The sequence below is a fragment of the Bos taurus genome, chromosome 15 (assembly GCF_002263795.3).
Source record: "Bos taurus isolate L1 Dominette 01449 registration number 42190680 breed Hereford chromosome 15, ARS-UCD2.0, whole genome shotgun sequence".
NCBI lineage: Eukaryota > Metazoa > Chordata > Mammalia > Artiodactyla > Bovidae > Bos > Bos taurus.
The window spans coordinates 33386280-33413861 of NC_037342.1; the positions used below are offsets into that span (position 1 = coordinate 33386280).

General features: G+C 49.5%; 1 protein-coding gene across 1 annotated transcript in view; it reads left to right on the plus strand.

Annotated features, from left to right (window-relative positions):
- The window catches only part of UBASH3B (ubiquitin associated and SH3 domain containing B), a 148223-nt gene that overhangs the window by 94605 nt on the left and 26036 nt on the right, over positions 1-27582 (plus strand). Inside the window, exons 2-4 of the mRNA NM_001206128.1 lie at positions 22042-22095; positions 22845-23031; positions 24530-24728. Coding sequence (NP_001193057.1) covers positions 22042-22095; positions 22845-23031; positions 24530-24728 — 440 coding nt within the window. The remainder of the gene's footprint in view (positions 1-22041; positions 22096-22844; positions 23032-24529; positions 24729-27582) is intronic.

The window sequence follows — 27582 nt, forward strand, 5'->3', positions numbered from 1 at the left end:
AAATCTGGACTCTATCTCAGTTCAACCTGGTAGCGTCCACTTCTTGCAGTGCTTTGAAGGTGATGGCCTTGATGCCTGCATTTCAAGGTCTTAGTCCAAGCTGTCATCCTAGGGGACCTCGAGGAAAGTCACTTGAACACAAAGCACCCATTCTCCACCAGTAAAATTCAAATGTTCACCCCTCTTATCAACCTCTTGGGAAAGTTGGAGTTGTAGATGCCTGTAAACCATGCTTTCAAATCCTAGGAGGAAAGGTGTCATAGAAACTTATTTTATTTTATTATCAGTATCACTGCAAAAGGTTTATTTGTGTAATGGTTGAGGTAGAGTTGAACGGGATGAACACCTGCAGGAAAAACTCTGTTTTGTGCCCAGGTTTTGTGCCGCTGCTGTTCAGAGCACATATCTGCCTCTGGCTTTTTGGGAAAGCACGTAGTCTATTGCAGTGCTCAGCCAAGGGCAGAGAGCTTTTAGATTACACCTGGCTTCATTTGTTTCATAATTATCCCATGAACTAGGTATCCCTTTCCTTAGGTGAGGCAGCTGGCTTCCCAAAGTGAAATCCCAATTCCCCTGTACTAAGGAGCATTTCCCCCGTAGGCTTCCAGAACACTGCCTGAAGGCTCCTTGGGAGAAACACTCCCACAGCCCTAGGAGTTTCTCCCCTCTGGGAGGGTTCTGGGTATCTGTCCACTTGCAGGTTCCCTCCAGTCTGAGACCAGTTGTGGCTGACTTGGGAGAAGCTGGCAGCCTGGCTGGCACCTGGCTTCGGGGCCACCAACAAAGCCCCCTCCTGGTTGTAGCCTGCCCAATAATTAGGGGTTTTAACTGGGTACTCTATTTATTTATACTCAGCCAGGACTGTTGTGCTGGCTTAGGTCTCACACAGACAGTGACCGCCTGGCTGCAGCCCTGTTCTCCCCAGGGAAGACATTGTTTGCCGTAAAGAGGATGAAGTCTGGGGCCACACACCCTGGCCTTCTGCAGTGGGTTCGGACCCCGGTCCCACCTTCCGGGGTGACCTTGACTAATCACTGTGCTCCACTTTCCCCTCAGATGTCATTTTAAGTCACCAGACTCCACATCACATCCATCCTTGCTGTACCTCCTCCTCAATCCCGAAGCCTCTAGAGGAATCATGGGGCTCATGGAGGTCTGATTCAGGGTGAGACCACTTACTGAAACCAAAAGGAGTCAGTTCTCTGAAGGAAAGCCTCATTTAACTAAAATTCTGTTCCTGTGGGCTGAAATGATATCAACCTAAAGTATAATAAAATAGAAAAGAAATTTATTATTAATAAAAATAAGACATTTGAAGTGTGTGTACTATTAATAAAACATGGAGTCCACTGAAGGAAAAGCATAGTCCACTTGTACAAAGCTGGTTGGACTGTCTTTTGAAGCCTAATCTTCTTCGTGGCTTACCCTGCCCCCTATCTATCTGGCCCTATTTATATCCAGGCCTCCAGGGCCAGGCACCTCATCCCCCCATAGACGGCAGCCCACCAGGCTCCGCCGTCCCTGGGATTCTCCAGGCTCTAGGTTCCCCTAAAAACCCCACTGCTGCCTAAGAACAATCCGTTCTTTTGATTGTGGTTCCTGTGGTGGAGGAGCTGAGACACAGGAAGCGATCAGGACAAGCCCATGCAGGAGAAGTTACCATGTACAGAGACAGGAGAGGCACTTAGAATGCCTGGGTTTGGGCGCCTGGAGTTCACAGACGGGCTGAACTAAGGGAGCAGGTGCAGCTTGAAGAGGCGGGAGGAGCAAAGGCACACATGTAACAGGAATAGTGGTTCTCATCTCAGGCACGTCCTATCAATAATCACAGAATGGGAGCTTCCGAAGCAGAGCGGACATGTAATAGTACCACATGTTAGAAGACGGAGATTGGTCTTGATCCTAGAGACAGTAAGAAGCCGTTTCAGTCTGTGGAGCCCTGGGGCATGGTAATAGTGGTGTTTCAGCAGAAATACATCCTTGGGGGTGTGCACAGTGGGTTGAGGTCGTGATCCCAGGGCAGGGAGAGCAGTTGGATAAGGCAAAATACTCTTAGGGATCACGGCAGTGGGACTCAAAAGCAACTTGAGGGCAGAGTCAATGACATAAGCTCCAGATATGTTCTATTATCCATTTGGTTCATATAAACAACTCTTTGGGGAGAGTATTTTACAACTTACGAGAGAGATTCAAAGGAGCTGCTTGACTGAGCCCTGCTTGTCCCTGAGATTGGAGCCTGGACCAGAACCTTTTCCAGTCCTCTGCCCCTTCCAGCACACTGATTGGCCTTCTTGTTGTTTTTCTGTTCTTTTTTAAAAATATTTATTTGACTGGGCTGAGTCTTAGTTGTGGCACACAGGATCTTTGCTCTTTGTTTCAGCATGTGGGATCTTTAGCCATAGCACGTGGGATCTAGTTCCCTGACCAGGGATTGAACCTGGGACCCTTGCGTTGGGAGCATGGAGTCTTAGCCCCTGGACCACCAGGGAAGTCCTTCCAAGTCCCTGCTCTTGGGGAGCTTGCATCCTAGTGCATCACTGTCCACTTGAAGGCTCTGCAGTGATGACAAAGTTCAGGTCTGCACAGCCAGCTTGGTAGCCACCAGCACCTTAAATGGGACTCGTGTGATGAGGAAATGAATTTTTTAAAATACTGAATAGTTCTGTTTTGCATGTGGCTAGCATATCGGCCAACACGGTTCCCATGGAATGGTTTTATGGACAACAGTGAGGGGAATTCCACACTGACACTCAATTGCTAAGAAAGACAGAAAGACAGACTAGAGGGTGAAATGTCTTTTCTTCAGACTAACAGAGGCTGCCTTTCTAGTATGTGACTGCCACTCCAGAAGCAGAGATGGGCCTTTTCGCTTCCCTGGTAGCTCAGATGGTAAAGAATCTGCCTGCAGTGCAGGAGACATGGGCTCAATCCCTGGGTCGGGAAAATCCCCTGGAGAAGGAAATGGCAACCCACTCCAGTATTCTTGCCTGGAAAATCCCATGGACAGAGGAACCTGGTGGGCTGCAGTCCATGGGGTTGCAAAGAGTCCGGCACGACTGAGTGACTAACACTTGTGTGACTTGTGACTTCTCCTCAAGGAAACTGTCTTCCTGAGATGTTAAAAAGGGCATCTCATTTTCCTGAAGCATCATTCTCTTGAGGTCTTAACTACTGAATCTGTGTTCAGTGCTTGGAGGAACCTAACCTGTATTGCATCTGGGAGAGCAGCCAAAGGGGGCAGACAAAGCACGAATGGCCGAGAGCCAGAGTCCTTTCCCTCTGGGGTGAAGCACAGCGAGGCTTGAGGCTGCCGCCCGTAGAGAGGGCTGCAGTTTGAAGTGGCTGCTTTCCGTTGCTTTGGGTATTTGTTAGCGTGACTCCTGCTTTCGTATCTGGTGTCATGTCCAACTGAAGATTCTCCATGACGCCTCCATCCCTCCTCTGCAGGCCACTTTTCACGATCAGCCTACACCTGGCACTTCTTTTTACCCATCGTTGTCATCTAAGGGTAAAGAAGCAACTGCCTCCCGCCAGTGAATGGAAGGGAAGAGAACCCACAGGACATATAACTCACAGACTGTGGGAACTGCAAGGGGACTGTGAGATCTGTCTAAACCTTTCCATTTTCCACGATCCAGGAGGCTAGGGCCTTGCCCAGGGTCACGTAGTGATGGAGCCAGGTCCAGAATTGGCTGTCCACCAGGTCTTTCTTCTGGGGAAACTCAGTGGACAGAGGGACAGAAAGAAGACCAGCGGTTGGAGTAGTGGGATGGCTACATGATGAGGATATGGAAGTCCTGGGTTCTTTCTATTTGGCTGCGCTAGGTCTTCATTGAGGCATGCAGGGGCTTCTCTAGTTGCAGTGCAAGGGCTTAGGTACCCAACCCGGGATTGAACCTGCATCCCCTGCATTGGAAGGCAAATTCTTAACCAGTGGACCTCCAGGAAAGTCCCGGTCCTGGCTTCTAAGTTGACTTAGCCCAGCTCACCATGTCATTAGGGAACTCATTTTTCTTCTCTAAGCCTCAGTTCCTTGCCCTATGAAATGGAGAAGTTAGACTCTGCCTTCACAGTCCAGTGGTGAATAAGAGTTTCAGTGAAGCCCCAGAGCTCTGAGCACATTTAATGGTTAATACCCCATCATCTCACACTGCAGAACACTCTGAATGCACTTTAATACTCAAGCATAAGGAGCGTGCAGTCCTTGCCCCTCTCAGCTTCTTGGTTTCCCACCTCTTCCATAAAAAGAGTGAGATGCAGTTGACTTTTTGACTTGTTGCCTTCTGTGTAAAGGGCCTGAACACTTTATACTTTTCTTTTTTTTTTTTTTTTAAAGAAAAGTGAGGATCAAGTTGTTGGTTCTGGAGAGGTAGCTGGGGTTAGAAAGTGTGGCCCTTCAAGAGTGATGTCTCAAGCAGTTTTGCCCAGCCAGCTTCAGAAAAGCTTCCAGTGTGAATGAGAATGGCTTCGGGAGCCAGGCTTGCTCCCCGCTCCCAAAGGATAATGCCTTCAACTCTTATCTCTCCCTCCCACCCCAAGAGGGAGGCTTATCAGCTCAGGGGGAACCCGGCAGGAGGAAGGAAGTGACTCACTTAGGATCCTCTTCTGAGCTGAGGACTTAGCTTTTGTCAGCTGATGCTCAGGGTCCTACCATTGTAAGACTGGATTTATATGTAGAAAAAGAGAACAGAGCAGAAAGCAGTTTTGTAAATCTTGTGCCTAAAGACAAACCCGGTCCAAATATAGGTAATTAATTATAATCTACTTTGGTTTCCTTACTCACTGGTTAATTTGATTGTTGTGTTTCCTGGGATTCAGAGCTAATTTCAGAAATTGTTTGTATTCAAACACCGCGGCGCCCCGGGCCCCGTTACCTTGGTGGTGCTGAACACAAGACACAGGTGTTGCTGGGCAATTCAGGGGCTGGTTAAGGAAGAGGGTCAGTTAATCAGGCCGGAAGGAATCAAGCCCCACCTTTCAGCATAAGACGAGTTTGTGGTGGCCTGAGAGGAATCAGGGCCTACTGCGGTCAGGGTTGACAGTGGAAGGCGGCAGTAAAAATAAACCGTGTGAAAAATTCTTAAGTGCTTTTGGCCTTGACAGTCACACAGAGCCACCTAGAGCTGAGTCAGGTCCTCTTGGTGCCTCGGAAATGTAGCACTGTGTCTTGCTCAGCGGAGCCAGGGACTGGGCTGGATTCTTAAGCTCCCATGTTCATAAACCTGAGTAGTAACCCTGCCTCCCTCTCTAAGCCTCAGTTTCCTCAAAGACCTGCCCTGAGGATTCAGTGCGGTGGCTTCCTGACACTTCCTCCTTCCCCTGCCTCCTCCCGAAGCAGCCATGCATCCCCAGGGTCTAGTTCCCACATCCCAGGGAAGGGGAGCAGGTGGGCTCTCTGCTGACTCCGCTCCCTTCACAGGAAGGCTGTAGTGCCCCGGTGTGGAGGGCCGTAGTAGGGCGGGGGTGCAGGGGGAGCAGTGGAGGGAGGCGATCAAAGAAGGAAGCTGGACTGGGGGAGGGAGGGCTGCACTGCCTAGACTGCACTGGGGGACCCGAGGCAAACCGAAGGGTCGCCTCTTGGCGCTGCTCCCTGTGAAGTGGGTCCCAAGGCCCCTCAGCACACTAGCAGCTGCCCGGGGGCTCAAGAACTGGTGTCAGATCAGAAGGAACCCAAGCAGCAGGATCTAAGCAGAAGAGGCGGCGCCGCCGCCCAGCAGTGTGCCAGGAGCACAGTTTGAGCCTGAACTGTGCCTTTTGTGTGCCTCCGCAGGTCTTAGTTCCTCACCTGTAACACAGGAGGATTGAGCTCGAAAGCCTGAAATTCTTGTGTTGTGTTGTGTGTTAGTTGCTCAGTTGTGTCCGACTCTTTGTTACCCCATGGACTATAGTCCACCAGGCTCCTCGGCCCATGGGATTCTCCAGGCAAGAATACTGGAGTGCCTTGCCATTTCCTCCTCCAGGGGATCTTCCCGACTCCGGGATCAAACCCAGGTCTCCTGCATTACAGGCAGATTCTTTATCACATGAGCATCCTAAATATCATATCTTAGTACACACACTGTTAGCAGAATCTCAAATCATGAATGGACAGACAGACACACACACATGCTCAGGAGTACCCAACACAGTCCTGGATATTAGTAGACATCTGATAAGTCTAGATATTCTGGGCTGTGAGATACTAGACAAGTGGGCTGTGTTTCTCTACGCAAAAAAATAAAATGAATTGTTGCCCTCTGGTCCCTGTTTTGGAGAAGGCAATGGCAACCCACTCCAGTGTTCTTGCCTGGAGAATCCTAGGGACGGGGGAGCCTGGTGGGCTGCCGTCTATGGGGTCGGACTGAGTCGGACACGACTGAAGCAACTTAGCAGCAGCAGGGCCCTATTTCCTTCCCTTAACAGACATTGAGGGAGGAGGGCTTTGGAGGTGGAAAGACTCAAAGCTCTCAGAAGCCTCATGGGAAAACAACACCTTATTTATTTAAAAACAAACCAACCAGCCCCTCCTTTGAGTGAAGCTTCCTCAGGGTCCCCAGGGTGGCAGCAGGCTTTCTTCCTGTCCAAGGGGACCTCGCCTGGTTTCCTGAGCTCTGGGGGCAGAGGGGCAATGGTCCAGGGGGTGGGAGTTGAGACCGCTGTTACTTCCAGTGTGTTTGGTAAAGGCCCACTTATGTACAGAAAGTGCCTCTTGAAAGGGGAAGCAGTAAGTCATTTCAGGAAATTGTCTTGATCACTCAGCAGCCTCTCGGCGTTGGAGCAGGCAGGGTAGAATTTTCTGGGATTTCAGCTGCAGCGTCAACCTCTCAGGCTTCAGCCAAGAGCCATTCAGTCCAGAAGAATCCCAAAGCGGCCTTAACGTTTAGAGCTGGGGAAAGTGGGGGAGGGCGGTGGGCGTGGGGAGGGAACCAGTGGCCACAGAACATAGACCTTGAACTTGTCACTTCTTGCCATTTCATACGGTGGCAGCAGAGCCCTGGAATCAGCCTTGGTTCCCCAGGGGACTGAGCTCAGGGAGGTTAGGTCATTTACCTGGAGCGCCACATCTTGAGCAGCTGCAGATCCCGCCCCACTCTGACTCCAAGTCTGTGTCTTGGCCACTCCATTCTGCTCTGTTAAGTACCAACTTGTGACCCTTGGCCTGGTAACAGCCTCAGTCAGATATGAATGATGGCAGGAATGAAATGGGATGTATGTGTGATGAAAGAATGAGATCAGCCAGTTTCAGTTGGTCATGGAATTGAGGTTTCCCATCTCCTGAGTTAAATACAGAGGTGCCTCCTTTAATGCTGAGGTTGGTCTCACCAGCCTCTACAGGCCAGAGCTCAGTTGATGTTACTTTCCTGCCTGTTTTCCCTGGACATCCATTTCTTTTCTATCACACCACACTAGAAACTTTGTGACTTAAAACACACACTTTTTTAAATCTCCCAGTTCCTATAGCCTAGGAGTCCAGGCCTAACTGGGCTCTTTGCTCAGAGTCTGGTTGCAATTAAGCTGCTGACCAGGCTGTGTTGTTATCTGGCAGCTCAACTAGGACCCACCTCCAGCCTCATTCAGGTTGCTGGCAGAATTCATTTCCTTTTGGTCGTAGGACTGAGAGCCTCAGCTTTTTGCTGGATATTGGCTAAAAGCCACTTTCTGGTCTTAGAGGCCACCCGCATTTCCCTGCCACATGACTCTCCCCATAGCAGCTTACAACATGCTGCTGCTTCAAGGCCAGAAGGGCAGTGAGTCATTTAGAGTCTTACATGTGGATCACAGTGGATCACAGCAGTGATATCTATCACCTTTACCGTATTCTACTGGACGGAAGCAACAGAATTGGACAGACCCGTATGTTAGGTCTCACCTACACTCTGTGGGAAAGGATTGTTCACTGGAGTGAATGCCAGAAGACAGAGATTACTAAAGCGTCACTGTAGATTCTGTCTGCCACCTGGATATCTAGACCCTTAAAATCTTCATGAAGTTCACTTCTTAAAAAAAATTTGTTTAACACCTACTCTGTGCTGAATACGATATCATCTATTAGGACTGTGGTCTCAGCTTTATGTAGCTCACAGTCTGTTGCACAAGATAGATCGTTTACATGTAATGCAGGAGGTGCTGGGGTACAAACACAACCAGGGTGTTCTGGGGGTCCAGGCCAGTCAGGGACAGCTTCCAGAGGAGACAAAACATGTGGAGTGTTAAAGCATAGGTAGGAAGCAGCCAGGTGGCTGAGGGGAGGGTTGACCTTGCAGGAATTGGGCCACACAGGAGGCAAGTTTGGAACATGAGACAGGATCTAGGGAACAGCATGCCTGAGGGTAAGGCTGAAGAGCAGACAGGGCTGAGGCCATGGAAGGTGCAGGGTGCACAGTAAGGAGTTTGTATGTGTTCTTGGAGGTGACAGTCTGGAATAATAGGATGGGCATGCTTTATATTGAGCCCTGAGTGGCAGCAGATGCCTAAACCAGCCAGCCCCCTTAGCTCTGAATACCTGTAGCCCTTACTGACGCTTCTTTCTGCCTCTTCCTATCGTGGGTACAACTGCACTGGTTGTTGCTCACACAGTGGACTTCAAGACGGTCCAGTTCTTTTGCCAGCCTGGATTTTGAGCTCCACAAATAGCCTCTTCTGGTGGCTCAGATGGTAAAGCATCTGCCTGCAATGCGAGAGACCCGGGTTTGATCCCTGGGTCGGGAAGATCCCCTGGAGAAGGAAATGGCAACCCACTCCAGTACTCTTGCCTGGACAATTCCACGGATGGAGGAGCCTGGTGGGCTATAGTCCATGGGGTCACAATGAGTCAGACACGACTAAGCGACTTCACTTTCTTTCTTTTCTTTTTTAGTGTAAATTACTCCTTTTTTTTTTTTGAGAAAATAAAATTGATTTTATTTGAATTTCTCATTTTCTGCACTTTAACTTTTCAAATTAAACCAACAATGTAACAATACAATAAAGAAAAATTACTAGAAAAACAATCCATCACCGTAATACAACTTCAATGTGTTTTTTTTAAAGTTGCCTCTTCTTTTTTTATTGAAGTACAGTTGATTTACCGTGTTGTGTTAATTACTGCTATACAGCAGAGTGATTCAGTTATACATATATTTGCATTGAATTTTTTACCTTCTTTTCCGTTATGGCTTATCATAGAATATTGGGTATAGTTTTCTGTGCTATACAGTAGGAGCTTGTTGATTATCCCTTCTGTATATAAAAGGTTACATCTGCTAACCCCAGTCTTCCACTCCATCCGTCCCTCAACCCCTTCCCCTCCACGTCCACCTTGGCAGCCCAGCGTGTCCTGCACGTGCATGACTCTGATCCACAGATAAGTTCATTTGCGTCATATGTTCGATGCCACGTGTAAATGGTACTATGTGAGGTTTGTCTTTCTCTTGACTTCAGTTGGTATGTTCATCTCTAGGTCCATTCATGTTGCAAATGGCATTATTTTATTCTCTTTTTGTAGCCATGTAGTATTCCATTGTATACATATGTACCACATCTTCTTTATCCATTCTTCTACTGATAGACATTTAGGCTGCTTCCATGTCTTGGCTATTGTAAATAGTGCTGCAGTAAACGTTGGGTTGTATGTATCTTTTTGAATTATAGTTTAGTCTGGATACATGGCCAGGAGTGGGGTTTCTGGATCGTATCTTTAGTTTTCTGAGGAGCCTCCTCCTGTTTTCTACGGTGGTTGCACCAATTTACATTCCCACCAACAGTGTAGGAGGGTTCCCTGTCTCTTCACCCTCTGCAGCCACAAATAGCTCTTCAAATAAGTGGGCAGCAGAATGGGATTGGGTCTAGTAGACTTTGGCTCACACACAAGACTCAGTGGTGTGTCTGCCTTACATCCTCCTTCAGAGGTCCTCTCAAGAATCCCATGGTAATAACGCATCCTCCTGGTAGAAGACCCTCAACTTAATTCTTCAAATCCAAGGCTTATTTTTCTTTAACCACATGGTAACTGACTTCCATCATTCAGTGGAGGGAGAGAATGGGAGTGGGGCAGGGAAGTAGGGTGCTGGCCAGAAGAACATGGGTTTGAAGACAAGACCTGTTTTAATGCCAAAACTGTCACTGACTTATGTGTGCCTTCAGCAACACTTTGAATCTTCCTACTCCATGGTTTCTTTGTGTATAAGATGGAGGCAATAATAGCCACTCCATCAAATTGGTTTAAGAATCATACAGGCTGATACCTGCAAATGCATAGCATGTATCAGGTGCCCCGTTAATGTTGGCTTCCTCCTCTTTCTGATACCTAGTTGTTGAATTGGCCGTATGGTGACTTCCCTTAAGGGCAGTGGCCATGGTTTCTATCATGATATTCACCGCCCTTAGCACAGTGCCCAGCAACAGAGCTGGATGTGATATGTGCTGGTGATGGAATGTTTAACTGAGTGAATGAACAAACAAAGAACCGTCACAAGTTGTGAGAAGACAGCACTGTTGTGTTTCGTAGCAAGTTTCCATGGAAGATCATCACTGGCCTTCACCTCGCCGTGACCCGGAAGCAGGGTGGCCACGCTGGGCCTGACGTCTGTCTTCTCCGAGGACGTGTGTGCTCCTGAGCTCGTGCTTGAATGCCATACCTCCCTCTTCCTGGCTTCATTCTATTATCCAGTGTCTCTAAGCCTCACTTTTCCCACCTGTTCGGTGAGGGAATTGAATGAGATCATTTCTATTTACAATGTCGGTACAGTGCCCGGCTCCTAGTAAACACTCACTCCATCTTGGCTGTGTGAAGAGGTACGTGGCGACGGTGTGAAGCGACGGCGGCTCTGTTTGGTCTGTACTTTTCTCTGACCCCCACACACTGTGAGTCAAATCCTCCTGTGAAGCTTTGGGCTGAAACCGTTTCAGAGGGACGAAAAGCCATCCGTGTTTAAGTATTTTTAGCTGATGCTAGTGACTTGGAGAGGGAGGGAGGTGGAAATGGGAGGAGGAAACAAAGCCGTCTCTGCAACTGGAGTGACTCCTCCTGTTCGTCTGTCTCTCCCAGATCCTTTTTGGTGGCGGTGGAGGTGGGGCAGCTCCCTCCGTATGTGATAATTCTCGCTTGCCAGTCGTCGTGGCCACGATTACCCTCATAGACTCAGTTGCACCTCAGAGCTCATGAAAAAGCCGGTTAAATAAGGTCCTACTGTGTAGCACATGCAACTCTGCTCAGTGTCATGTGGCAGCCTGGACGGGAAGGGAGTCTGGGGGAGAATGGATACATGTATATGTATGGCTGAGTTACTCTGCTGTGCACCTGAAGCTATCACAACATTGTTAACCAGCTATACTCCAATATAAAAATTAAAAAAAAGCAAGCTAAAGCCACAGTCATGCTGCTGTGTCAGCTGAATAAGAATTTTGACCTCTCTGTTGTCACCTTCTCATCAGTGAAATGAAAATAACATGGGTGCTCTACCTCCCAGGGCAGTTAGGAGGGTCCAGGAGTGATGATATAGAAATCTTGAGCAAAGCCTCAGCACTGCCGGCCTGTTTATGGGTGAGCCCTGTCCTTCTCCAGCCCCCGCAAGTCCTGCCTCCCCAGGGCCAGTCCTTTCTCCTGTGTCTTCCTGCAGGAGCTTCCCTGTCCACCTCGGAGCACTTCTGCATTGGTCCGCCAGCCTGGAAGGCGTCTGGGGGCTCTCTGCGGCTCTTTATTAACTGCCACCCCGACCCTCCACTATACCCTCTTTTATGCAGGGAGACAGAGACTCTACACAACAGACACTCCCCCCGCCACCCCCTCCCAGGGGTGCCTGATCTCCATGGTTTTCTCCAGAACCCGTAACCTAGAAACAGAATCTTATGGACTGACAAGAGTCAGAGAGCGATGCCTTAATGTGAAAACTGAACTCAGCGACTTGTTAGGGCACCAACTCGCTTCCCATCCTCCTGTCTCTCTTAGAAGAGGAAAAGTGTCTGAAAGCATGCAAAAATGGTTAAGTCCCAGAGAGGATAGAGGAGATTGTCATCAAAAGATAAATCTTGGCCATTTTTATTGAGAACTTGTTCCAGGCAGGGGACTGGGCCACATGTGACTCTTAACATTGGTGATTTCCTTTCACCTGATTCCGGGATCCCTGGGTCCCCAGCTTGCTGTGTGTCTTTGGCCCAAACAGATGTGGCTTCTGATCTTCTGTTTCTCAGGGAATAATAGTAGTTCAGCATGCACAGAGGATTGAACTTTCGATACTTGTGTCCTGTTCCTTTGGGATATGATTCAGCTCATATTCCCCCTCGGCCTGGGGAACACAGGCCCCACAGGGAGGGCCAGTAACAGGATCTCGGAGGAGGAAGGGAACCCTGACAAGTCTCTCCCCAGCGCCTGATGACCTCAGACACCCAGACTGGGGCTGGCTGTCCCTCCTTCCCTTGGATTCCTTCTGTGAGAGGAAACTCTGTCCCCCCCTGCTCGGGGCCTCTCAGTGACTCCCAGCCCCCTTTCTGATGGAGGCTGAGCTTTCCTGCCTGCCTCCCAGCAGTCTGGGCTGTGTCCCCCTTAGTGAGAGCTCCCCTGTGGACTTTCTCTGTAACAGCCACATATCACTGGCTGGTTTTCCCTCCGCGCCTCTTCCTGTGTTACTGCCTTCTCTAGGAAGATTTCTCTCTTCTCTCCAATCTCATATACTGCTCAAGATCTTCAAAAATGGTTGTAGGTTGTTTTTAGCAGAGAGGGGAGCTGGGTCTTCTGTTGCCCAGTCTTGAAATATTCCTATTAGCATGGAACTCACAGACATTTATTCTGGGCAAATAGCAAAGATTGTTAGATAATATGCATAGGCGTCTGTGCAGGTGTTATTTTTAAGCACCGAATATATGCCAGACGCTGTGCCAAGCTCTTCAAATGGTCTGATATTGATATTAATCATCGTTATATCTCATGGTAGGTATTGTTAGCCCCGTTGAAAAGACTGGGAAAATGAAACTTCTGATAATTAACTCATCCACAGTCCCACAATTAGTAAGAGGTGGGCTCCTGAGAATGTGCCCCTTTTTACACGGCAGACACTCCCTTGTTGCCTCCATGCAAAAACACATCGATCTCAGGGGGAGAAAAAGTCTTTGTCTAGATCCCAGGGAGACTTAGAGGCAAAGAGAAGTGTATTTTCTTATGTCACCACCCATGGTCTAATGGCTGGTTTCCCAATTACAAACGGCTGCCTCCCTACAGCAGAGGCCAGAGCCCCTGCCCCTTCTTAGCAATAACAAAATAAGGCCTCTCCATGCGGGCTGCTGAGCCCCACCACACAAAACATCAGGGGACCCAAGCTGCATTTCCCCTGCTAACCGCCCCCTGAGGAGAGCTGCCTAATAGACTCTTTATGGGCTGGGAAGTAGAGCCTTGTTGCTGCAGAGACAGGGGGCAGCACTGCAGGTTGAAGTTCTTCCATTGGAAGGCCTTCTTAAAGCCCCAAAAAGCTCAGCAGTTTTTTTCTCCTCCTCTGATTAGCCCTCTGTAAAAGCCCACAGGTTTTTCCTCCCATTGGTCGGCCTCTTGGTGGTAGCGTCCCTGGGCCCCCGGCAGGCGTGCTGTCCCATTGATTGTTAGATGCACGGCTCTCAGACAGGCCATTAGGCCCTGGCCAACTGAAAGGGTTCACCACCAGGAGACTGATCATGAAATTGGGTCTTTGTGATCAATATATCTTTCTCCATTAGGTTCATTTCCTCTGAAGGAAATGGGTCGGCCCATTAGAGTTTATGTGTATTGACAGGCCTCTCACTGCCCTCCTTCAGCTTCACAGGGAGGGGGCCAGAGATGCGCTTGTTAGACTGAACTGCCGGGGTCTTTGCAAGCCTATCTTACTGGCCGTGATGACAAAAAGTAGCCGGAATCCCTTGTGTGACAGAATCCATGATTTTGTTATATAGGAAAGAGTGACCAAGTCTCCTAGGTACAGAAAATGTGGCCTGAGTTTGGGCACAGCTGGAAGAACTTTCTGAGCACAAAGATTATTGAGCAGAAAAAGAAACTGTTGTCCCCTTGTCTTAAGGTCTGTAAGGACAGACAGGAAAGATCCCTTGAAGGAAGTACAACCTTGTCTGGTTAAGGAGGAATGGACAGGATGGTCCTAAGATGCTTTGCAGCTATAGAATCACTGTGTATCGTCACTCTTTGTTGCTTCTGAGGACCTCAGAACAGTTTCTAAAGGTCCCATCTCTCTTCCTCAGCCTCCCTGTGTGTGTTCATCATCTCCCCTTTGGAGATGAAAGAACTAAAGCTCCCGGGTAGCTGAAAACCAGCACCCATATCCTAGATCCTGCAGGGACACACTAGGGCAACAGTACTTGGCCAGTCCTTGGTTTTTATTTGACTTCTTACTAAAATGCCACCTCTTCCCCCTTCTTGGCTTGTGTGACTCTTAGCTGCTCCACAAAGCTGCTCCACTAAGCTAAATATGATCCCTCATATTCGTTTGACTTTTGATCAAATAAAAGTGGGTTTGCGTCTATATGGATCTTATTGGCCACTGGTAGCCGTGAGGGTGGGCTTCCCAAGTGGTGCTAGTGGTAAAGAACCTGCCACCAATGCAGGAGACATAAGAGACATGGGTTTGATCCCTGGGTTGGGAAGATCCCCTGGAGGAGGGCATGGCAGCCCCTTCCAGTATTCTTGCCTGGAGAATCCATGGACAGAGGGGTCTGGCCAGCTAAGACCATAGGGTCACACAGAGTCGGACACAACTGAAGTGACTTAGCGCAGCACAGCCGCGAGGGTAACCATGTCAGAACCCAAAGCCTCGATTAATAGTCAGTAATGGGTGAGGAGGCTACAGGTGTAAATTTAGGGGGTTGCTTTGGTTGCTCTCAAATCCTCTCCATCACTGGCCATAGAGTAGCCTGGACCCTTGTCTGCTCTATTTTGTGTTCCTCCACCCCATCCTCATACCCTGCTGGTCCTGATGGGGGGCACTGCTCATGGGGGATACTTTCTCTTGCCAAGAAGTCCCATTCCAACCTGGAAGGCATCCCAGATCTGCAGGAACACACCCAGTGAGGCTTAGGGTCTGCTTTTCCCTGAGTTTCCAGAGAGGATGGAGTTTGGAGGCTGCTTGCTGGGATTCTAAGTTGTGCTTTGACTCCTCAGTATACTGCTTTGATTCATGCAGACTTTGGTCCCTGTCTCCAGAACCAACCCTTGGGTTGGGACAGCCACAGAGATGACTGGACAGCTGACCTGTCAGGGAAGAGCCACCCAGGTCCAGAGAGGCTCCTCACAGTACCGACTTCACCATTTGTCACAAGGCTTAACATCTGAGTGCCTGGTACATAGAAGGCCTTCTGCCATTGACATCCTTGTCCTTATTTTTCTCCTACGAGAAACAGAGATGCAGAATTACCCGCTTGCCCTTTGTTCTCAGGATAGCCGTCAGCTTCAGGCAGGCTCAAGCTGCCGCAAATCATCCATGAAGGAGCTGGCACTGAGCGGGTGACTCTTCATGGAGCACAATAAAAGTCTCTGTATCTCTATCTAAAACCACATTACAAGACAACGTCTGTTTTTCAAATACAGACACCCTTTTAAAATTCCTCAGTTTTGCTTAGTGGCACCGGTGGCTTCTTTATATGACTAGACTCTCCAACCAAGAAAAATAGAAGTTGGGTTCCAAGTTTGCCCCGTCTGGTGCAGATCCAGGGAAAAGAATGAGATATCTGATTAATTAGGTCATCTTTTAATTGAATTCACAGTATTAGATGTGGAAAATTTAACACCTGGTATCTTAGAAGTAGAGAGCGTTTTTTAAAAATCCTATATTTGCTGTAAATGTTTCTAAGTTGAGATTGTCTTAGCTACACAAGAGAAAGATATAATTCAACTTTGGTTGCCCAGGGAGCCTTATCCACTTGGAGGATTATACACTTGACCTCTTGTCCCTTTTCTTCACAAATGAGTAGGTCACAGGAACCACTGCACAGAGCTTATGGGATGCTGAGACCATGAGCACACACCTACCAGCAAACCAAAGCCAAGGGCTGCACAACATCAAGTAACTGGAAAGCTCCGCACATTCATTTTCTACTCGATTGAATCAAAGTCTTACTGTTTCGAGGGAATGTTATTGCTATTTCCATTGTGTGTGTGCTGCCTGTTGTTTTTCACTGCAGGTGTCAGATATTTGAGAGTTATCAAGTGCAATAAAGTAAAAGATTAACTCTCCTCTGTGGGTGAGAGATGAGTCAACCTGAAGAACCTGGGGCTGCTAACCTATCTGCCTGAGCCAAGGATGGCATGAGTATTTACTGACCTCAGTATTGAACAAGTTGGGAGCTGAAGGTATTCCTTAGGAAATGGGAATTCGGTCGGTAGCCAAAAAGAAGTGTCTGGCTTTAAAACAGAGAGATAAGGAATCATAGTCAAGCTAACAGAGAAAGCTTTGGGGACATGGCACGCTATACCTAGACCTGCTGTCTGTTAATGGTATTTGGTCTAGCTGTAGTTAGCCGAGACCCCCAGGTTCTCCAGGGGACAATAACAACTCATCACTCACCACCCCAGGCCAAACTTGTTCTACCCTGCATTCTCACTTAGGGGTGTCTCCACCATCCGTATAAGCCTGTAAGCTACGGTTGCTAATCCATCTCCAAGCTTCACTCAGTCAACAGTCCAAACATCTTTCTGAATATCCCCATCCTCATTACAGTTCAGTCTCTCAGTGTCCCTCTTCTGATCAATTGTCAAGGCCTTTTAAGTCATCTCCAACACTTGATTTAGTCTCCCTTAAATCTGTCTCTTATACGCATATCTGATCATGCCTTCATTGTTCCCCACTGCATAAAGCCATGAGGTCAAAGCTCAAAAATGGCATGAAGACTTTTGTGAGCTGTCCCCTCCAACCTTTCCAGCTCCATCCTCATCTTCTTCAAGCATTACCATTCTTGGTCTAGTATCACCAAACTCCAGCTTCCCTACCCGTACAGTGCTGCCTCTCACCTTGACATGGTCTTCGCTTCAGAAACCCTTCTCTCCTTGTGAATTTTTGTAGCCAGCTCTGACTCTCAGTTTAAGATTCAAATCAAGCATTATTTCTTCTTGGACAGATTGCAGCTTTTTCAGTTCATAGCATCCTAGAGTGTCTGAGTAATTTTTACATAGAGCCTGTAGACCAACAGAAATACCTAATGGTTTTGTGTATTTAGTAGCTAAACCCAAACAACTCAGTTAATTGCTCCTAACAACTTAAAGGCCATATGAAAAAAATACTACACAAAATTGAAAGAAAATTATTTTAATTTCGTTCTTAAAGAACCGCAACTACTTACTAATGGGGTATGCATATCTGTTGGGCGCTGCACAATGGCTCAAACCTTAGGAACAGGTTGGACATTGCCATACTTATTTCCTGTTCCCCATTGGGCCACACTGGGTTCTTGCTTTTTACTATAGCAGTTGCCAAAACCCCAGCTTCACAAAGATAAGACACCAGGGGAAATACAAGAAAGTCATCTGTTAAAACTGTAACTTTGGAATTGACATGTATACACTGCTATATTTAAAACAGATAACCAGCAAGGACCTACTATATAGCACAGGGTATCTGCTCAATGTTATATAGCAGTCTAAATGGGAAAAGAGTTTGAAAAAGAATAGATGCATGTATACTTATAAATGAATCACTTTGCTGAATCTCTTCTCAAACTAAAACATAAGCTGTACTCCAGTGTCAGATGGAAAGTTAAAAGAATGAAACTGGAACTACGTTGAGCTCGTAGCTTACAGGGGTTACTCAACAGATAATGAGGGTGACTTTGTTGCATTCAAAAGCTCACAGTTTCCTGTGGCATCTCAGTTGGCTGTGGTGTGCTGACCTAGAGTAGCTTGCTGGACAGTTTGAGAGCCTCAGCCCCGCTACCTGAGTCGGCAGCCCCCTATCCTGAGCTACCCCAGTACTAGCACACCTGGCACTTCTTCTATCACGGCCATTAACATGTCGCCGTGTAAGCCACTTGTGTGTCTTGACGCTATGAACTCTTTGAGGACGAGGATCGTCCTTCCTCCTCCTTCACTTGCTGATGAGAACACAGTGCCCGGCATACGACTGGTGCTCGGCTGGGAGGACCTGATCTACTGGGAGCGTCAGAGACGCCAGTGGAGCTCAGAGCACCAGAGCGGCTGCAGGGGAAGTCAGCCTGGGTGACAATTAAGCAGGAAATTCCAGTCGGGCTCAGAACCTGTGTTTCGGAGAGAGGGGCTGAGGATCCTGCTGGGCCCAGACATGGGACCAGCCGAGTCCACTCATCAGGCCTCAATTCGGCCATGGGCCCCAGAAACCATGGTTTCTGAGAGGGCTCCAACCAAACTTCAGATCAGAAAGCGACACCCATTAAACTCTTGGTTTTATTCTTAGTTTACATTTGGTTTCCTGGTAAGAGTTCCTTGGGAGGAGAAGGAGATCAAGAGAATGGAGGGCAGGTGGGTGTGGGGAAGGAAGGAAGGATGCTGCTCTGCCTGCCACAGCCGTGACCGTGGTGTCTGGATAGAGCCGTGGTTCTGGGTCCAGATCTACCGTGGACCCGAAACTCAGCAGAGCTGCGGGCACACAGGGGTCCTGGCCATCCCGGCTGCCTGAAGCACAGCCGTCCATGGTGCTGCTGGGTCGTCCCCATCTGGCTGATTTCCTCACAGCTGCTTGCCTGATTTTTCTGATGTGCTATTGCTTATATCTGCTTTGGGCTTTTCTTGCCCATCATTAGCACGCATTAGAGATTGCATCATTTTTTCCCCCCACACTCTGCTAAGAATGAACCCTAGACATAACTGGGAAGGTTAGAACTAGGGTCCAAAGTCAAATTTGTGTTCTCATGTAACATAATAGCAAAACCTCAGTGGTTCACATGTCTCTCTGATGCTAAACCACGAAAGTCCCATCTAAATAACGAGCAGCTGTCATCCGGTGACTAGAGTGCAGTTCTTGGAGTTTAAAGGGGTATTTCCCCCTTTATCTGCCCAGTGCGCTCTGCCAGCTTCTGAGTCCCTCTGAGGGGTAGCAGCTGTTCGAGCTCAGCCTGGCGTTTGGGGTCCAGCCCCCACGCCCCACTGTTCTTGGCACCGGGCCCACCAATGGACCATGGAGGTGGGAGCTCTATGGCAACAGGCTTTCTTCAGCGGGCTGGAGTGGGGAGACATTCTGCCACTGCCCGTGTTCAGTCTGTTCTGTGGGCAGAGTTCTGGGAACAAACAGCCCGAAGCACTGTCAGCCTGGCAGTGGGTGATGGAGCAGCAGAGCTCAGGACCCTGGGGAAGTCATGCTCTTCCCCCTCCATGGCCTCCTGCCTAGAGAATCACACACCTGGGTCAGATCGGTAACTGCTTCCTAGAAACTCCCCAAACAAAACCAAACCAAAAAGCCACTTTAAAGCATGTTGTGTTTGTGTATGTGTGTGTTCAGTTGCTCAGTTGTGTACGACTCTTTGCAACCCCATGGACTGTAGCCTGCCAGTCTCCTCTGTCATGGGAATTCTCCAGGCAAGAATACTGGAGTGGGTTGCCATTCCCTTCTCCAGGGGACTTTCCCAACCCAGGGATAGAAGCCCTCAAAGCATGTTACTGCCAAGAAAGTTCTTCCTGGTGTCTAACTTGAGTCCCTTCTGATATGGCCAAAAGGCATTTTACTTTAGCTGACCCTCACGAGAGAAGGTACATCAGATATGATAACCTTCCACAAAATTGAAGACCTCTCAGCCTTCTCCAGAAAGAAGAATTTGGGTCTCCTTAGCCTTTCACCACAGCCTTAATACCCAGACCTTTTGTTATCTTTCTCAGTTGTATCTGAATCCTCCCCAAAACTTGGCTTTTGAATTGCAGGGACCACAACTTAATGAGAGCTTTCATTTCCAGAGGTTATTCCCAGTGCTTAAGGAAAAAAAACTTCAGATAGGATATATTTCATTGGAGGAAGAACCTAGAAAAAAAGTGGATCCTTGATATAGATAGCACATCGTACGAGTGAGCTTTCCTTTTCCCAATTGTTTTTGAAATGATGGGCTTTTTTTTTGGTGAGCTTAATCTCTGGGAGATTCTAACCTCTAAAAGACCGTGTGGCCTCTGTCTAGGAAGTGGTAAAGGAAACAGGGCTGGCATCTTGCCAACAATTAAGCACCTTATCCAGGTGTGGGGAAGTGGGGGTTTCCTACATTTCCAGCATTTTTCTGCACCAGCCTATGTTCCAAGGGGTTCCAAGGAGTCTGTCTTGCTTCTCCATAATCTCATCTTACTGTAAGGAGGCTTGTCTTCTAGAATGTTGTTATACTTAGCTGTGCAGATTTTTTATTCTGATCATTTGGTATCTGTGTTTAGATTTTTGTGGGGGGAAAGGCATTTCTCTTTGGACCATGGAACAGAGCCATTGGGGCTGGCCTTGAATCAGGCTGGAGTCTGCCCTTCACCCTGCGCTCACTGATTGAATCTGGCTGTCCTGATTACATGACTCGACTTCCTTCACCTGAATTTCCCCTCGTCAAATGAAGCAGTTGGGCCCCTAGTTGATATCTGAGGTCCCTTCCAATCTGACCCTCTGTGATTGTCACAGTGTCATCGGTTCTCACTGCTCCATAGAGGGACCAGGAAAAGAAAGGAGGAGTTGGGTTCAGCAGGCAATCGGGAAAAGGATGCTTGGAAAGCGTATCAGTTTAAACTAGAAACTCCTCCCCTCTCTCCTCCTTCCCAAAGACCCCGAATTGGGGTAGTATAACTGGACAGGCGTAATTGATTATTAATCACCTCCAGTGTGTCGGGCACTGTTGAAGGCTTCTTGCTTATAGAGGAGAGGTACTGGGTGAATTCTGGCTCCATCGTCCTCACACACAATCCGCCGCTCCCTGCCCAGGTCAGGTGTCTCCGGCCATGCACTTAGGGTTCCCTGTGCCCTCCCCTCATTGCACTGACCACCAGTGTGATTCAATAGTTATCTGTGCAAAGACCCCGTGAGGCCAGGGGCCATAGAAGTCTCGATTTTCACTGTATTCCTAGAACCCAGCACAGTGCTGACAAAGTCATTGCCATTCAAGATGTATATATTAAACAGCCATAAACTTGAATGCATGAATGGATGGCCAAATAGCAAAACTGGGTACAAACCCAGAACTGTAGATTTTGGAGACCCATCTGACATCTCAGAAGGGCTCTTCTCGGATGCCTGTGTACACGGCTGTGACCTGGTGCCAGAACCACCTGTGAGACCACCCCACTGCACACAGAACTCTTGAGTGTTTCTCCAGCAGTGGGCATGACAGCTTCCCTTCTCTGGCCAGTCCCCTTTACCATGTGCTGTGGGTACGCTCAGTTGCTCAGTTGTGTTGGACTCTCTACAACCTTTTGGACTGTATCCCGTCAGGCTCCTTTGTCTATGGGATTCTCCCAGCAAGAAGACTGGAGTGGGTTGCCATTTCCTCCTCCAGTGGATCTTCTCGACCCAGGAGTTGAACCCTCATCTCCTTGGCAGGCGGATTCTTTACCACTGAGCCCCCTGGGAAGCCTTTACCCAGTGCTGTGTGTCCCCAAAATGTACAGTCATTGGAGACTCTGGATCCAGCCTGAGAATGCTGGTGGTGATTGGAGGAAGGTGGGAGGAGGCCTTGGATTGAACCAGACCAATTGTCCTTGTGGGCATTTAGCCTCAAGTCTTAACAGCCCCAGCACCACTTTCTAACACACTTTGCCAAAAGGCTGCAAATGAGAAAGTGCTCTGCAGGGGATCTGGGTCAGGAAGAGTGAGTGGGTGAAAGGGAAGGAGGGAAAAGCAAGACATGACAACCTTTAGGGAAGCAAAAATAAAAGTCTAATGTGGAAACGGCTAAAAATAGATGCCATGAGCTGTCAGGCTGCATGCGAATTGAATGCTAATGACATGGAAATTAATCACGGGTTCTAAGGTCCACAGGCTTTGCTGTGACCCCCGGGGGGACACCCTGCTGCAGGTGTCTCCCCCACACCCCTGAAGAGGCTTCACCATGCCTGCTTCACACCCAGCGTTGTCACTGTGGTGGGAAAAGCTGATAGGAGGTTAAAAATACTAACAATACAAATCTGATTTCTCCTTCCAGACAAAAAGCCTTGGCATCCACAGGAGGAAGAAGCGTTCAGGCAGCATGTGACTGGTTGGTATAAAATAAATAAATTGAGCAAATAGCATGTAATTAATCCCATGTGTGTGTGTGTGTGTGTGTGTGGTTGAGCAGGGATGTGCAGCCTGTCTCTAATGGACCCTTCCAATGGGGAGAGGAGGCTGCGTGACAAGCCATTTGCCCCCTGAGCCTTGGCCCCAGAGTGTGCTTCCCTCAGAGCTATTGAAAGAAATTCAGAGCATTTCCAAGATGCTGTCTCTGTCATGATATTCACCCCTGCTCCCCACTCAGTCACTTAAAGATATGCTGTAGATACTGGACAAATCAGTTGACAAACATCCACTGACCTTCCAGCAGGATAGGACTAGCCAGGGCCGACCCCACAAAGCGGCCCCCTGAAGCTTCCCTCGTCTTCGGAGGCATGTGGGTTTAAGCCTAGACTGAGCTGGAGGGACAGGCAGGCTGGACCGTTGCTGGTGGCCTAGGAAAGGATTTGGAGTTGATCCTCAATGCTTCCTAGAGAGGGTGGCCTTAGGATTTTGGGGGGGAGTTGTGGGATGCAAATGCCATAGGACAGGCAGGAGAAGAGATGTTGGTGTGTCTGAGAGTTGGTTACAAACTGTGCACTTCAGGAGGCAGATTTTTTAAAGTACAAAACCAGAGACCCTCTCGCTCGCAGTGCGTGACGGGTAGAGGCTGCAAAGGATGGATATTGATTTCAGTTCTCCCTTGGCTTCCATGGTCCTCAAGTGAGGCTGGCTCGGCCCCCGTCTCTCTGGCAGGTTGTTCTCCCACGTCGGCGACCCCTTCCTGGATGACCCCCTGCCCCGGGAGTATGTCCTCTACCTCCGCCCCACCGGGCCCTTAGCGCAGAAGCTCTCCGACTTCTGGCAGCAGTCGAAGCAGATCTGCGGCAAGAACAAGGCGCACAACATCTTCCCCCACATCACCCTCTGCCAGTTCTTCATGGTGAGCCACAGCCCCCTCCCCCCACCCCAGGGTGCCCACATCCCTTTGGCCCTGAGGGACTAGAGTCAAAGCTGGGAGCCTCGCAGGATGTTGGCAGAAACAGTCACAGCTCCAGAGAGGGATGAGCCTTGGGGGATTCAGTGAGGTCGGCTGCTCACCCCAGTCGTCCTCCTCTTCTCTTTATTTTGAGGGTGGGGTGTGCAGCATGCAGCATCTTACCCCATCAGGGATTGAACCTGCACCCCCTGCAACAGAGGAGCAGATTCTTAACCACCGGACCACCAGGAAAGCCCTTGTCCTCTTTCTAATATCTGCCAAGACCCGGGAGCACACCAGGCCTGGTGTAGCATCGTGGTGACCGTGTGCTCCTCAGGACCCAGGGGACAAGCCTGACCTACTGCATGGCCCACTGTTCTGGCAGCCGTGAGGGGAATGGGTTCTCTAATCTGGCTTCCCCTTGTCGATCATCTCCCTCCCCTCTGACAAAGAAAGAGCAGGTGTTAGAAAGCTGGGGGTGAGAAATGTAATCTCTAGACGGGGAAGTGACTTTCGCCTCCTGCACACTGTCTACAGGTTTTGCCACGTTAGAGGTCTTTCTAGAAATGGAAGGAGATACTTTTCTCCTGACATTGTTACCTGACCCATAATTCTAGCCTCATGAAGCTTAGGTAGTGACTGAATTAAATCCCTCTCATTCCAGTAAGTGTAAACACATTTCATCTCCTTTGGTTCTCTGCAGAGATGGAGAATAACGGATGTATCCAGCTATAGTCACGATAAGGCAGAATGATCACACTTTAAGACAATATGTTTTTCTAATATTTTGGGTGGTTTTTCCAGAATCTCATTCATATTCTCCATCCCCCACGCCCTTTTATAGGTGAAAATTTGTTCCTAACACCCTGTCTGTCACCATTCACGCTGAAAATTAAAATGATGATCATTTCCTCTTAGTCACCCAGGATCTTTCTCAAAAGCACGTGGAGTTTGAGACACTCTCATTCTTTCTTCCAGCTCTCAGGGGGTGGGGGTGTAGGAGGAGGAGGATGCCACAACTCTCGGAGCCTCATTCTCCCCCAGTACTGTGGGGTAAAGGTGGCATCGGCTTTGGATCATTTAGGCTGAAGAGAAAAGGTGCAGATGATGCCAAACAACAGAAAATGCACAGCAACTTACCTTGGGGTGCTGCGCACTCTCCTGGCGTGTCCCTCATGCTCCATCTCTGCTGGGCCAGCCCTACTGCATTCTGGCAGGGCTCCGAGCACAGCATGGAGGGAGGGCATGGGGAGGGGGTCCATTGCCCTGGTTTAAGCTACCCGCTGGATAATCCGTCTCCAGATAACTGGGAGGCTGCGGGTCTTCTCCCTCCTTGCAGACAGGAGCAATGGTTCCAGGGCTGCCTCCTCAGCCCCCACTGTTGGGCAGAGGATACAGAAGTTAAGCAGTGGCAGACACTGCCCCTTGGCTCTGAAAGAAGCCTCTTGTTTTTCCCCGCCAGTGTGAGGACAGCAAGGTAGACGCCCTGGGGGAGGCCCTGCAGACCACCGTCAGCCGCTGGAGATGCAAGTTTTCAGCCCCACTGCCCCTGGAGCTCTACACCTCCTCCAACTTCATCGGCCTCTTCGTGAAGGAAGACAGCGCAGAGGTCCTCAAGAAGTTTGCTGCCGACTTCGCAGCAGAAGCTGCCTCCAAAACTGGTGAGCCGCCAGCTGCCAGGCCAGCCAGCCCTGGGAATCAGGAAGTCAGGAAGGAAGGGGACAGAAAGTGATGGTGGAGTCGGGAGGTCCCGCAGGAATGGGCAGAATGTGACCAAGAAGACAGCCATTTGCTGCGGACCCCACACCTCTTGCCCCTTTGAAAAACATTCAACTGCAGTTCTGCTGACCTCCTTGAGAGCAGGTGCGATGACACCCATGTTGAAGGCACGCAGATGACTGTTCCTATTGATCTGTAAGCGTGTTCTTTAGAGCCCTGCCATCGGCTCCTCCCTTCAGTTCAGGAACGTTTTGCTTTTTTCTTTCTTTTTGGCTGCACCTCTTAGCTTTAGGGATCTTAGTTCCCCACTGGGGATTGAACCCAGGCCACAACGGTGAAAGCACTGAGTCCTAACCACTGGACCGCCAGGGAATTCCCAAGGAACCTTCTTTTCCTCCTCCCAACCCCCCTCGCAGGCAGGCATTTATCTGGGTTGCCCTGTCCCCTCCATGAGGACCGAGGCCTTTGTTCAGGAGGTCGCACGGCCCAGAGACGAGAGGGGAACTACTTAGCATCCAGTAATAAACCCACTGAGCCAATGACACCTTTCGTTCGACTAGCTGAAGCCCGGTAGACAAGCCCCAAACATTACCCCTTCACAATGCCACCTGCTCTTTGTATGGAAGGCCTCAGTTCAAGCCAGCAACCGAGGTTTACTGTCAAAGGAATCTGCTTGGAGGGATGCTCAGGATGTGTATCGACTCAACGGCAGGACAGCAGGCACCACAGAGAGGGGACAAGAGACTGAGGTTTACAAAGCCTTCCTGGGTGACTGCAGGTGCAGACAGCTCACTGAGCTCCACAAGGGCTTCGCCTGCCATGGGCCGGACAGACAGACAGTGGCTGGGGGAGTTTACTCACTCCCCTTAGAATGGAATCACAGTCAGCAGGTATTTATTGGGCACCTACCGTGTGTTTCTCCATGTGGAATGCAGCAGGGAAGAAGCAGTGGTTTCTCCCGGCAGAGGCATGCTTGGGAAACCCCATTCGTGTAATGAGAGCTGTGAGGAGAGAGGCCAGAGTGCCCCTGCGGGGTGGAGCAGGGCCCCCTTCACAGAGGAGGAGAGAGTCACCCCAGGAAGGTGTCGATCTCCTGCAGGAGGGCAGCACAAGCACAGGCCGGGAGGAGCAGGGTGTTTGAGGGCAGCAGTGGGGACAGCGCCCTGACCAGAGCCGAGGCCGTGAGCGAGTGCCCACTGGCGTCCTGGGTGTTGAGTGCGGAGCTGGCGGAGCCCCGCCGTCTGCTCCCTGGGCCCCTGCCTCCGGCCTCCGCCTCACCTGCCCATGTCCCTAGCTGGGGTTTTCATCCCCAGCTCAGGCCCTTTTGGGCCTCCCTGGTAAAGAATCCGCTGCAATGTGGGAGACCTGGGTTTGATCCCTGGGTTGGAAAGATGCCCTGGAAAAGGGAATGGCTACCCACTTCAGTATTCTGGGCTGGAGAATTCCATGGACAGAGGAACCTGGTGGGCTACACAGTCCATGGGGTCACAAAGAGTCAGACACAACTGAGCGACTTTCACTTCAGGCCCTTTTGCTCAGGGTCCTTTAGCAGAAAGTCTCCAAACAGGGCCTAGGACTCTAGGAAGAATGTGGTGAGGGCCCAGACTCAGCGAGCCCTGCACTCTCAGAAGGACCCGGGCCCTTAGGTCACCTCTGTGCGCTGGGAACCGGGTCTTCTTAGATCCCTACCCCACCCCCTCACCCCTCAGGGCTCATCTCTGCTGACTTGGGTGGAGCCTGCCCGCTTCACAGACACTTAATATTTCAGACAAATGGCATCATCGGCAGATTATTTCCTGTTCCCATCCCTCCACCTCAGGGAAACAGCTCTTTTTCATCCCACAGTAGCTGTTGTCAAAACCACTAAAACTCCCACAAGAACCAAGTCTGATGTTGTAGCCACAAAATCCCAGTCCCTCCCAAATGAGTAAACCAGGTCTCGGCCAGGACGCGGCTGATTTATAAAGCGCATATGGTGGGCCCTTGCTGGCTTTCCTGCCAGGAAGGGGGCGAACCAGCTCCCCCCCAAATCCCTGACCCATCTCCCCAAGAACGGGCCTGCCAGGCTAGCAGCTCAGCCCTGGTGCTGCCCCCTGGTGGTGATTCAGAGAACTGGCTGGCCCTGCCTCAGCCACTGGCTCAGCCTGGACAGGTCTCTAGAAATTGTGCCTTGGTATTCAGAGGTGTGGCAGACTCAGCTTCCACCAGTGAGCGAGTAGATGAAGTGTCATCCATCATCCTTAGTGGTTTAGGGAGATTGATTTGTGTGTATTGACTCATTTAACAAATACTCAAAGTCCACAGGGGTGCCTGCTGAGCGAGAGGAGGGGTGCTTGTAATATACAAACAAGACACAGCCCTCACCTCAAGGGCTTTTATACCAAAGATACACAGTGCAGTATAACAGAAAAAGTACTCAAAGCCACCGACCCAGGGACGATCCCTGGTTGGGGAACTAACTCCTGCATGCCACACAGCATGGCCAAAAGCCCCCAGAGACCCAAATCTACTTGCATCTGTGTGACTAAAGCAAGCCCCTTGATTTCTGGAATTCCCTTCTGTCATATCTTCTTCAGTGTTCTAACTTGGACAGTAAATGACTCTCCCCAACTGAAAACACATATGAAAGACGAAAGGCATTGCCTTGTATAGGTAGGCTGGTTTGTTTTGTTTTTTTCAGGGTGTCTTAGATAGTCTGCATACTTGAAACCTATGGCTCTTAATCGGGTGATTTTGTGGCCCTCCCCCCCGCCTCCCCGGTACACTTGGCAGTCTCTGCAGTCATGTTTGCTTGTC